The 13,485-nt window shown below is 44.0% G+C and overlaps 1 protein-coding gene across 1 annotated transcript in view; it reads left to right on the forward strand.

Moving 5' to 3' along the window:
* Positions 1-13,485, forward strand: part of Cog5 (component of oligomeric golgi complex 5) — a 277,239-nt gene that overhangs the window by 253,051 nt on the left and 10,703 nt on the right. Inside the window, exon 19 of the mRNA XM_005076235.4 lies at positions 2,626-2,702. Within this exon, the coding sequence (XP_005076292.1) occupies positions 2,626-2,702 (77 nt within the window). The remainder of the gene's footprint in view (positions 1-2,625; positions 2,703-13,485) is intronic.

A 13,485-nucleotide genomic window follows, 5' to 3' on the forward strand; every position in this document is an offset into this window, starting at 1 on the left:
GAAATCTGTGTCATCATGGAGTTCACAATCTTTTGAGGTGATAATCTTTCATATAGGATCTTTGCCATAGCTATGTTTTAACATTTAGTCTTACTCCAGGACTAGGTGAAAGGTTGCTCGGTTTGAAAGAGCAAGCCTGAGGGTGCAGCATCTTTATTCAAGAAGCGCCTCAGAGCCAGTTTCCTCTGTAACAGTCCTGGCTGTCCTGGAACCAGGTCTGTAGACCAGGCTGGGCTCGAACTCACAGAGATCCGCCTGCCTCTGCCTCCTGAGTGCTGGGATTAAAGGCGTGCATCATTGCTGCCTGCCTTGCTTAGTTTGATCTTTGAAGATACTGAACCAAAAGGATAATTAGGAAAAAAACAAAGGACCAAAATATGTCATGAAACTACATCACATAATATGTGCTTGGACCCCCTTATATGCATCCCGTAGTTAGTGGTGTGGATAGAATTAGCAAACCAGAGGCACATGCTGATTATGTATTTGCTTGTGCTCAGTGTAAAATAAATGTTTCACTCTGAAGGAAACCAGAACTCCCTGGTGAGTGAATAACCTACCCAAGACGCAAAGAGCGGCCCCTCGGTGGGTGCTGTCTTTTGCTGAGTGTGTTGGTTCCCAGCTATCATGTTTGGGTTGTCAACAAGAATACCGGCTTGTTCTTTACATTTTTGTTTAGTCTTCTGTATCTTAGAGTTTTCTAACTCTAAGTTTTCTTTTAGTTTTCTGTATCTTAGAGTTTCCCCCTTAAGCCATGTAGTGTTTGTTCTGAATCTTTGGTGTTTATTTTGAGGCTTCTGTAGCAGAAGAGAGACACTGGCCTGCTTGCTAACCCTGAAGCATCTCCACAGGGCTGCACTGCTGTTCTCTCGGAGCAGGCAGGCGTTCTCAATGTGCCTTCATTCTGCATGATCATATCCGCTGGTGCTGTTATGTGCATATGCATGCATTTATTTCAGGGATATAACTAGCCTTCAACAAAATCACATTTGGGCATGTATATTTGTATCTGAGTGTACACAATTACATGTTTTGTGATCTTATTGAAAAGTTATATTTTTAAAAAATCCCCTTCACTAAATTTGAGAATTGTTGAAGGAAGGACAATCAAGTTCTAATGTCCACCTTATCCCTATGTGTAGTTTTGGTACCTGCCTGTGAGTAGGGAGTAGAACTTGCTTTGCAAATGATTCATTAGGCTTTGTGGTCCCCTTGGACAAGGAGCTTTGAACAGGTTTTCATAGGGTCTTCTGATTGTCCTTCCTTGGTGCTTCTTGAATAAAGATGCTGCACCCTCAGGGAATTGCCTGCTCTTGGCCATTTTCTAAACTGCTCCTTACCATGCAGCACATTTGTAGCCAGCGTGGACGACCAGTTTTCTTCTGTGTACCACATATTGCAAATAATTGGTATGACCAGGTGCCAGTTCATGTCAAGTAGAATTTCCAGTCAAAGGAGAAAAATACGAAGAAGTGAAACCAACATTTGCTAGTTTCTTGTATGGGGAGAGATTAGTAGTTTAAATGAGAAAAAATTGAATACTGATAATTTCCAAAATTTTAGAGGCCTATTTTAATTTTACGTGCTTGAGCATTTGTCTTCATATATGTGCACATATCATCTGTGTGCCTAGGATCTGTGGAGGTCGGAAGAAGGTACCAGACCCCTGAAACTGGAGTCCCGAATAGTTGTGAGCTGCCGTGTAGGTGCTGAGAACTGAGCCCCTGAGCCACCCATGCAGTGCCAATTCTACTACTAAGTATTTATATGCCATGCAAACAGAGCTTGTGCGTCTAATTTCTCTTGTTATGCTAAGTAGATATTACATCTCCATTTGACAGATGGCAAAGGTAAAAGTGAGAGTTAAGTGACTTGTTCAGGGTCACTTTATATTGACTGTATCTAGAATTCTGTCACTTATATCGCACAGAAATCCCCAGAGCTAAAGCTTTCTATTCACATGGGCCATGCTGACTAGAAAAGTTCTCATCAATTATATCGACTACAGAGAGACTTGTGATACTTAGGTAGAATACAAGAAAACCTTCTTTTTCCAACTCAGAAATGATTTGAACTCTTTCTCTTACTTAACAGCATTAAAATTATCTCCTCTTGGGCCTCTTTGGTAAAGAAGTCTAAATGTCATTTAAGTGTCTTCCAAAACTTGTTTCACAGTCAGTTAGCATTAAGTTTACAAATACTACAACACTTGAGGATTGAGATAGATAATGGCTAACCTGTCAGCTTGATTAGATTGAAAATGCAGTAGGGGTTCATAAAGTGCAGCTCTAGATCTCCTAGGAGGGTATTTCCAGAGAGGGTTAGCTGAGGGAGAAGACCTGGCATGAGTGTGAGTCTCACCATCCACAACTGGGACCTGTACCGTCTGCGAGGCCTGGATGGAGAGGGGCCGCCTGCGAGGCTTTTTCTCCATTTCTGCCCCTCTGGTGAGTTGTTCTGCCACAAGACCTTCACCATGATAGACTGAACCCTCAGAAGTCAGGAGCCCAAATAAGTCATTCCTCTCTTAGTTGTTTGTATCAGGTATGTTGTCACATAGAGTAGGTCTCGAGTCTGGCCTTCAGAGTCTGCCGTGTCAAACCATGGTCTGTCTTCATATTTCAGATGGAGCTGGCTGTGGGTCCACTTTGCAGAAGAGTGTCTGATTTGGGAAAGTCCTATCGAATGCTGAGGTCGTTCAGGTAAGACCTCATTCTCTGTTATTACATACCATCTTTCTAGCAGGTGCTCCTCAGGCTAAGCTATATAAAACTGTCAACATTCATTTCTGATTACAACAGTGCCAATGTGAGATTAATCATCCTAAAAGGTATTGCTAGAGAACCATCTAGAATTATGTGCAATAACTAATAACATGGAGGGGGTGGTTCTTCCTGAATTATAACTCGCAGGTTGTGTTGACGGGTACAGGTACTTTTTAACTTCCCTTTCCTGCAGAAATACCAGGAAATTCATTATAATACAGGGCCGTTACACAAGGGAGCATGGACATAAGCCGCAGGCATGGTGGCAGGAGACAGTCTTGGAGCCCACATCTTGCAGCTCAAGCAGAAAGCTGTTGTTGGTCTTTGGCACAGCGGCTGCACCTGACCCTGTCACTGTCTGAGCTGTGACCGCCCCTCACAGCCTCGGCCTCCCTGCCACTGCCACCTCAGCCACCGTCACACAGGGAGGCGCGTGTTCTAACCAAGTCTGTCTTTTTGCTTTGCCAATAGAGGCTTGGGAGCCAGGTGCTCAGTGAGGCAGAGAAAGCAGCCAGCTGACCTCCGCCCTCTGCACAGTCTCAGGAAGAGACTTTCCCTACCCCTTCTGAAACAGAAACCCCTCCACCTGGAGGCCCCTCCCTCCCAGCCTCCCGACTTCCCCTCACTCTCTGTAGTCAGCAGCTTGCTTATTCTGCCTCCTGACTGATGGCTGGTTTCATTTAAATGATGCAATCTTGGGGTTTACAGTGTGATCAAATATCCTGACAGAAAGGGGAGAGAGCACAGTGTGAGGCTTTAAACTCAGAGCCTGCCCCAGCAAGGCCACACCTCCTAACCTTTCCAAACAGCAAATGCCTGAACTTAAGTGGGAGTGTGTTCTCTTTTAAACCACCCCAAACAGCAGTCTGTGCTGTGTAATCGAGTGATGTCGCCACTGGGTGGATAAGTGTGCTGAGGGTTTGGTGAAGTAGCTTTGACAAGGGTCTGCCAAAGTCACTGACCCAGCTTTTATTTGTCACAGTAGAACTAGGCTCTTGTTTTTTGATAATCCCAAATTCCATATTTAAATTGTATTGTGTGTATATTAAAATACTGCTAATCTCTATAGTTTTAGATAGGATGGCTTTTACCTTAGTACTTGTAAGTTTGTGTGACAGTACAGAAAAATAAAATCTGAGGCTAAGTTTCACATAAAACTAATTAACCACTTAAAATGAGAAGATACCACTAACTCTCCCAGTTCATCCTCATATGAGAAAAAGAACCCCAAAGAAACAATTTCAGGCTTGGGCAACATCGTTTTATACCTACTTAGAGATTGAAAAATGTGTGTTAATGCATGCATTTTAAAATCATAGTTTTTATATCTAGCTCTTGATAGAGTAATAGTCAATCCAAATGCATTTCAGACTTTTGGCTTTGACACATGGCAAGAGAATTTTAGGGTTTCTTAATTTTCTTGTGTGTGCTTGTTTTTTCTAGCAGTGTCTTACTATTTAATCCTGGCTGAGCTTCTTCCCACAGCCTCCTGTGCTCTGGGATTAAAGATATGGGCCACCACCACCAAGTCCTAGAACCTGTGATTATTTTCTTTTCAGATTTTTTAAATTTAAATTAGAACAAGCTTGTTTTTACATATCAATCCTAGTTCCCTCTCCCTCCCCTCCTTCCCTGCTCCCCCATTAACCCTTACCCCATCCCCTTTCTGCTCCCCAGGGAGGGTGAGGCCTTCCATGGGGGAATCTTCAAAGTCTGTCATATCATTTGGAGAAGGGCCTAGTGTATATCTATTTTCTCTATGTGGAATGGGCTTCCAAAATCCATTTGTATACTCGGGATAAATACGGATCAACTGCCAGAGGCCCCATAGATTGCCCAGGACTCCTAATTGACACCCACATTCAGGGGGTCTGGGTCACTCCTATGCTGCTTTCCCACCTATCAGTCTGGGATTCATGAGCTCCTCCTTGTTCAGGTCAGCTGTTTCTGTGGGTTTCACCAGCCTGGACTTGACCCCTTTGCTCATCACTCCTCCCTCTCTGCAACTGGATTCCAGAGTTCAGTTCAGTGTTTAACTGTGGGTGTCTGTCTGCCTCTGCTTCCATCAGTCACTGGATGAAGGCTCTAGGATGGCATATAAGGTAGTCATCAATCTCAATATTGGGGAAGGGCATTTAAGGTAGCTTCTCCACTATTGCTTAGATTGTCAGTTGGTGTCATCCTTGTAGATCTCTGGACATTTCTCTAGTGCCAGTGTCTCCTCAAACCTATAATGACTCCCTCTACTATGGTACCGCTCATCAGTCAGTTAACTGTGAGCATGCTGGATCTTGGCTGTCCATCATAGTTCACTCCAAGTTAACTGTCCCTCCATGTCCAGGCAAATAATGGACAGTATTAAATTGCCTCTTAAAAATTAGTAAAAGTAAAACAAAATGTTCCCTAATGTACCACTAAATGAAAAGCAAACCAAAAAAATAGAAAATAGGCTACTAAGAAGGAAATTGCTGTGATCTCTGCTGTAAACACTGGTGTGTGTCTGTGTCCTCTGCTGTAAACACTGGTGTGTGTGTGTGTGTGTGTGTGTGTGATCTTTACTGTAAACACTGGTGTGTGTGTGTGTGTGTGTGTGTGTGATCTTTACTGTAAACATGGTGTGTGTCTGTGACCTTTACTGTAAACATGGTGTGTGTGTGTGTGTGACCTTTACTGTAAACATGGTGTATGTCTGTGACCTCTGCTGTAAACACTGGTGTGTGTGTGTGTGTGACCTTTACTGTAAACATGGTGTGTGTGTGAGATCTCTGCTGTAAACACTGGTGTGTCTGTGACCTTTACTGTAAACATGGTGTGTGTCTGTGACCTTTACTGTAAACATGGTGTATGTCTGTGACCTTTACTGTAAACACTGGTGTGTGTGTGTGTGTGACCTTTACTGTAAACACTGGTGTGTGTGTGTGTGTGATCTTTACTGTAAACATGGTGTGTGTCTGTGACCTTTACTGTAAACATGGTGTATGTCTGTGACCTTTACTGTAAACATGGTGTATGTCTGTGACCTTTACTGTAAACATGGTGTGTGTCTGTGATCTCTGCTATAAACACTGGTGCGTGTGTGTGTGTGTGTGTGTGTGTGTGTGTGTGTGTGTGATCTTTACTGTAAACACTGGTATGTGTCTGTGACCTCTGCTGTAAACACTGGTGTGTGTGTGTGTGAGATCTCTGCTGTAAACACTGGTGTGTCTGTGATCTCTACTGTAAACACTGGTGTGTATATGTGATCTCTGCTATAAACACTGGTGTGTGTCTGGGGTCTCTGCTGTACTGTAAAGACTGGTGTGTGTTTGTATAGAGAAGAGAAAACAGAAGAGCTATCAAAATCTCATCAGTTTTTTATTTTTCAAATTTTCTGCTACAGCTTTATTTTTTAGTGAGAAAAACAATAAATTCTGATGTTAAATTCCTCACATTATTTTCCCATCTAGAAATAAGAGAAGAGCTAAAGAATAGTATAACATCCATGAGAACATTTTCTAGCTAGGTGGGAGGCAAGCAAGCGAAAGGGTGACCGGTGTACTGTGGAGCCCACAGCAGGCTTCATTCTCAACAACCTGAATCAGAAGCAGGGTGCAGGGGAGCGCAGCAGGGACCCCTTTACCAGATCTCTCTGCACTTAAGATCCTACTCCCCTCCCACCCCCAAAGCCTTCCCAAGCTCTCCCTTTTCACAGCAGGCTGCCTTCTGCCTCTAGGCCCTCTCTGATGGTAACCTCAGTGGACTGGTTAATTAAGTCAGCAGGCTTCCTGCATGCATTTACATTTTGCTGTCTCCATTAGGGCTCCTCAGACAGCAGGAACCTTTTCATGCTTGGACAGAATGCTGCCTCAGAAAAATGCTGACATTCCCGATCTGCCCCTACAGGCCTTGTATTCGTACACATGACACACATGTCAGAACTGTCAAGACCCTATGCCTGTCTGACTCTGCAGCATGACATTAACCCCTGAGCACCAGATGCAGGAAACTCTTGAGGCTGTCAGTGTAGGTGCCAGTGTGGCTCTGTGAGCTGACACAGAAATGCCTGAGGTACAGCACCTGCCTTCCAGCACACCTCACCCTGCCTCCTGATGTCTACGCCTCCTTTGCTGGAACCTTCTTACCTGGGTTTCACAGATGAGTGGAAACAGCCAGGGAACAGGGCTGTGCTGTGCTACAGCTTTTAGCAAGAGGGCAGGGAGGAGAAGAGCGAGAAAGAGCCGGTTCCGGAAAGGGCATCATGAGTGCTGAAATAGAGTGCTCCTTGTGCTGGTTTTCGTTGCAGGGACAGTGGGGGTTTCTTTTTTGTTTATTTGTTTGCTTTTTCTAGGTAGGGCTTCTCTGTGTAGCCCTGGCTGTCCTAGAACTCATTCTGTAGACCAGGCTGGTTTCAAACCCTCAGGGATCCATCTGCCTCTGTGTCCCGAGCGCTGGAATTAAAGGTGTGCGACACTACCACCTGGCTATTGAGGGCTTTCTAAGGCCCTGATGAATCTGCTATGCAAATGCTGCTATAGCTGATCAGATAAAGGCCACCCACGTTAATAATGGGAATAATTTGACAAGAGACAAGATGGTCACCATTATGTTATGCCAGAAACATAGAAGGACACTGTGTGTCTTCCCATAGTGTCAGAATTTATTGAATAACAATATATTTACTACTTGCATTGGTTTTAGTGATAGCAATTTGCCATATAATCTACCTACCTCAACAGTCTGGCTGAGATGAATGCAGGTTCTTTTATTCCAGTCTTAATTACTAATATTGTGTGTGTGTGTGTGTGTGTGTGTGTGTGTGTGTGTGTGTATGCATGTGTTATATGTGTGTGTGGGTGGGTGTGTGAGTGTATGTGTGTGTATGCATTGGGGTGGGGGCAGGCAGAGAATAACCTTTGGTGTCGTTTATTCCTTGGGTACCATTGGGTACCATTCATCTTCAAGTTTTTCTTTTGAAAAACTCACTGGCTGGGGCTTGCTGATTAGGCTGGTTGGCCAACAAGCCCCGAGGTCTGCAAACCTGTGTCTAGGTGCTAGGATTAAAGTGCACGCCACCATGCCCAGATATTTTACATGGTTTCTGGAGCTAGAACTCAGGAATCCATGCTTGCAACACAAGCACTTTACAGATTCTGCCCTGCCTGCCTGCAAAAATTCTTTTTAAAATTGTTTTATTTGCTATTTTCATGTGTGTGTGTTATTTTTATGTAGAGTTTATATGTATGCCATGTGTGAGCAGAGGCCTGTGGAGGCCAGGGAAGTCCATGGGATGCCCTGGAACTGAAAAAACAGGTGCTTGTGAGCTGCAGTGTTGATGCTAAGTCCCGAGTCCTCTGCAAGAATAGTAGCAACTTTAACCCCTGAGCTCTCCCTCCATCCCCCAAAACTCTTAATGCAATACTAACAAACTGAATTTAAGAGACATTTGAAAAATGATGGGGCTGGAGATGTAACTCAGCAGTTAAGAGCACTGTTCTTACAGAAGCCTTGGGTTCAATTCTCAGCACGCACATGGCAGTTCACAAATATCTGAACTCCATTTCCAGAAGATCCCATGTTCTCTTCTGACCTCCGTGATGCCAGACATGCATAAGTGCTCAGACATACATGCAGGCAAAACATCATAAACATATAATAAAAACCATATAACCATGTAATACAACACAGACATAAACTTTTGGACATGAACCACATGATCAACGCAAATACAAAGAGGCCTTTTACTCGCTTAATAAAGAGAGTAAGAATCAAAGGCATAAATCTCATCATAGCAAAGGCTATACATGGCAGATCTTTAGTCACCATTGTACTAAATGAGAAAAGCCGAAAGCATTTCCTCTAGAATCAGGAATGAGACAAGGGTGCCCATTCTCTGCTCTTGCTTAGTAGGACAGCAGGACAAGAAGGAGTAAGGGGACACAAATAATAAAGGAAGGGGAGAATCATCCCTGTTTTTTAGATGACATGATCCTGTATTTAAAAGATTCTGAAGACTCCTTCAGAAAACTGAGACCTAATACACACTTCATCAGAATAGCAGAATACAAAGCATATAGGAGTAGTATTTATTTTTCTATATATAATAGCAAACTTCCTAAGAAAGAAATAATGGGAAAAAATCCTATTTACCATAAAACAGATCAGTAACAGACCTGGAAATAAACCCACCCAAGGAAGTAAAGACATATCGCGGACACTAAAGGCAGCCTTAGAGGAGAATCCCAGCCATGCTAACTCTGTGGGTAGAATCAAAGGTGAGCAGATTGCCAACTGGTCACTACAGTCAACACCCTAATCAAAACTCCAGTAGCATTCTTCACAGAACTATAGAAAATAATGAAAATTGACATAGAAGCATAAAAAATTCCAAATGGCCAAAGCAGTCCTAAGCAGAAAGAGTAATACTGGGGCTTGCCTATCAGATTATATTAGTGAGCCAGAGTAACAGACCATATGGTACTAGCTGAGGGAAAAGGTATGCAGACCAGTCACACAGTTCGGTAGCCATCTAATTTTTAACAAAAGTGTCAAAAGCGTGTATTAGAGAAAAAGACAGCGCTTTCAGCAAATGGAAAACTGGATTTCCACCTTTAGAATAGAGAAACTAGATCCCTGTCTTTCACCCCACACAAAAATCAGTTCAAACTGGATCAAAGACGCCAACATAAGACTAAAGTCTGAAATACCGGTAGAAAACCAGTGGGAATACTTAAGCCGGGCACAGAGAAGGGCGTTTTGAAAAGCACCGTGTTAGTACAGAACATTGCAAATTGACATGATTCCACGTGAAATTAGAAAGCTTCTGCACGGCAAGGGAAATAGCATCGTGAAGGGACAACCCAGAAGGTGAGCAAGATGGCCCAGGAGAGGCCCTGGCCTGAACTGAGTTCGCTGCCTGCGACCTACACGGTGGACGAAGAGAGCACGCCACAGATTGTGGCAGCCACTGGCGTGTGCACACACACGCCACAGTACAGATGAAGAAAGCGCACGGGGAACTGATATCTGGGTATGGAAAAAAGGACAAAGCTGGGTGTGGTGGCCACGCCTTTCATCCCAACACTCGGGATGCCGAGGCAGGCGGATCTCTGTGAGTTCGAGTCCAGCCTGTCTACAGAGTTTGTTCCAGGAGAGTGCTGGCTCCACAAATAAACCCTGTCTTGAAAAACCTAAGAAAAAAAGAGAGACAAAAATTAAACACCAGCAAAATTTTAATGAACGGGACAGACCATTCGCAAAGGAATTTGAAAAGGTGTTCAACACTCTCAGCCATTAGAGAAAGGTAAATTAAAACTGCTTTGAAATTCCATCTCACCCAAGGCAGATAACAAGTGCTGGCCAAGATGTTCACAAAGAGAAACCCTTATCACTAGTGAATGCCAACTGCCGTAGCCACTATTGAAGTCACCTTGAAAGTTCAACCTACTCATGTGCTTGTATGTGACCCAGCTGTACGATGTACACCTGGTGTGTACCCAGGTGCCCTGTCACAGTGATGTCAGTCCTGTTCCACAGTAGCTGAGGGCCTGTGGGAATGATCATCCCACACCTTATTCCAGAAGTGCTTGTTTGTTTTAACTCTAATTGGTCCAGAAACACATGAGAATGCTTGCTTAGATTACCTAGGAAAATAGCACATTTTTAGAGACTGGTGACAAATTCCTGCAACCGAAAGAGTTCATGTTCCTGACTTCTGCTCCCAGCAGCTCCAGGACAGCTCCGGGAGACTTAGATAGGTCCTAAACCCGGTTTCCCCTGCTTGGCCTCAGATGAGAAACAATCGACTCTAACAGGAGCCATCTAACCTCTGCTTTGAGCCCTGTCTATTCCACGTCATTAGCCTCCTGTGTCATTCTCTACAGCCCTCGTGACCCCTGAAGTGTCTTCTGGAGCCTCACCTCCTGCAGGCCTGGGGCACCTATCTGTTCTCCCAATGGCAGTCCTGTACTGGAAAGATGGCCAGCCTCCTCCTGTCCCACAGGTCATTCCCTCTCTCTCAATTCTCTGCGAGTTTCTGAGCTGTACTTGGTGATGTTGCTGCATTCTGGGCCCTTCCCTCAGAGTTGGGGAGGGTAGGCTTGGTGGCGTGGAGGGGACGAGCATTAATACCAGATGTGGGGCAGGAGCATCAGGACCTCTTGTCCTGCATTTCACAACAGCCTTAACAGGCTGTCTGGAAACTGACAGCAGTGCAGTCACCAGTCATTTAAACGTGACTTTCCCTGACCAGAAATAGACAGTTTTCCAAGAGATCTAGTACTTGACTAATTAACTCTACCTTCTGGCTAGAATGTGTAACCTTGGAAGGAAAATAACCTCTAAGAACGACAGTATGGAATTTCTGCCTTTCATATTCATAGCACCTTAATTAATTTTGTTTTGTAAAGCACTTAAGGTGGTGATTATTTTTTAAGTCCCACCTGGAATCAGGGAGGGAGCGGACTCAAACGGAAAGGAGGTAATGTGTGTGATGCAGACGCAGAGCCGAGATTCGCGGTTGTTAGCGGGAAGACTGAATGGTCAGAAAGATGCCTTTGTGTCTTACAGTTCCAAAGGGACAGGGTCCCCAAAACAGCTGCTGTTAACCAGGCCTGGTTTCTGGGCACCTGGCCCACCCTGTCTGTCGTGGGCCATGCTACTAGCCACAGCTCGCCCTGTGCAGGGGTGCTGGGTGCTTCCTGCCTGCCTGCCCACCCCCTGTTCTTCCTGCCTGCTCCCCCCCCCCTAATCCTTGGTAGTTTGCCTTGAAAATAGCTTGAAGAGCAGGGTGATGGTTCGAGGCCAGCTCTGATCTACAGAGCAAGTTACAAAAGCTACAGAGAAACCCTGTCTCAAAAAACCAAAATATGTATATGTATATGTTATATATATCCTGAAGGATAATTATGAAAAACACAAATACTCAAACCATAAAATTAACTTCCTTACTAAGTTTCAGATTTAGCTTCAAATTTCCTGAAGCTGAGGATGAAACAAAACCAGCTGGCTAGTTCTCCATGTCAGAAGGAAAGCAGGCAAATGTGTGGAGGCTGAGGAGGAAGTTTCTTCTTAGCACCTAACCCTGCCTGCTTCCGGACAGCACCGAGACCCTCGTGTGTCTCATTCCCTCAGCTAGTATTTGGCTGTAGCTGCCTTCTTGTGTGTGTCTTGGTGAGCTTCTCTTTGGGTTGGGTTGGTTGGAAAGTGCTTTGATTTCTGTGCCGAGAGGCTTGGCCCATCGTTTCTTTAAACATTTTTCTAGCCCCCTTTCTTTCTTCTCCTCTCTCCCCTAGACGAATCCTGGTGGCCTGGTTGGTCTTTCCTGATTCCTGTCAGCTTCCTTCCTTCTCGTTCTGCTCCTGTAACTTCATAGCTTAAATGCTGCCTGTGAAGTCACTGGTTTCTTACACTTACTCAGGGTTGCTGGTGATACTCAGGGTTGCTGGTATTATTTAGCTCTTGTGTTCTTCATCTGTAGAATTTTTAAAATTCATTTTCAAAGAAAGAGAGTAAGACAGCCAAATATAACTGGCTGTGGTCTAGGAACACAGCTTCAGGTCACTTCAGATACCATCTCCTAACATGGTGTCAGTTTCACAAAGTCTCTGTAAAGTTCTAAAGCAAGGCGTGACTAGACTCACTGTTCCGCACAGGTGTGTGGGTTGGAGCAGAGGGCTCAGGTTATCTTGATGACATCTTGACCTTTTGTTGTAGAGTGGGGAGCTGTTTGTTAGGATTGACTTGACAGTCAGAGGGTGTTAGTTCCCACATGGACGTAGGCAATAAATGTCTGTTTAGGGAACTAAAGGTAGCCCAAGACAATCTATAGCCTCAATATTGTGTCTCTCCACAGTCATAGCCATGCTAACCAACTTGTGGGTTATTTAAAATGACTTGCTACCTTTGAATATAGATTTCCTTTTTAATCAGTTTGATTTTATAGCTGTAACTTCATGAACGGTGAATAGTTCTAATTATGGAAAATGTTGGATGGGTAATAATTTGATATGTCCCATTATCTCAGTATTGTACCAAATTCAGTTTGAGATTTATATTACAGATGAAATCAGATAACAATATAGCATTCCTTTAATTTCTCTTTTATCCAGATTGTCTTTCCCCTACACAAATATTTTTGGTGACAGGGCTGAAAAAGAGAGTTCAGCTTACACAGAATTAGAATTCTAGGAATAACTAAATCTTAGGTCATCATCAGAATGAGAACTAGGATTCAAACAGAAGCCTGTTTGCTTTATTGATAAAATATAAATATTTTAAGTTTTGAAATCCTGCCAATTATAGGATAACTTAAATGCTAATTTCATTAAGAAACATGGACTTTTGCGTGTGTCTATGCCCATGTGTGGTGATCTGAATGAGAATGGCGTGCATAGGTTCGTATATTTTTGGTTCCCGGTTGGTGGAACTGTTTGGGAAGGATTATGGGGTGTGGCCTTGTTGGAGGAGGTGTGCCATGGGGGTGGGCTTTGAGCATCAAAAGGTCTTGAAATGTCTCATGCTATGTCTCAGGATGTGAGCTCTTAGCACTGCTCCAGGCCATGTTTGCCTGCCTGCTGCAGGACTTCCTAACATGAGGGTTGTGGACTCTGACCCTCTGAAGCTGGGAGCCCCAAATAAAATCTGCTCTAGGTTGCCTTGGTCATGATGTCTTATCCCAGCAATAAAAGAGTAGCTAAGACAGTGTGTAAATTGTGTATGCATCTGTGTGGAGTTCAGGGGTTGA

Source organism: Mesocricetus auratus, unplaced genomic scaffold (assembly GCF_017639785.1).
Source record: "Mesocricetus auratus isolate SY011 unplaced genomic scaffold, BCM_Maur_2.0 Super-Scaffold_15014, whole genome shotgun sequence".
NCBI classification, from domain to species: domain Eukaryota; kingdom Metazoa; phylum Chordata; class Mammalia; order Rodentia; family Cricetidae; genus Mesocricetus; species Mesocricetus auratus.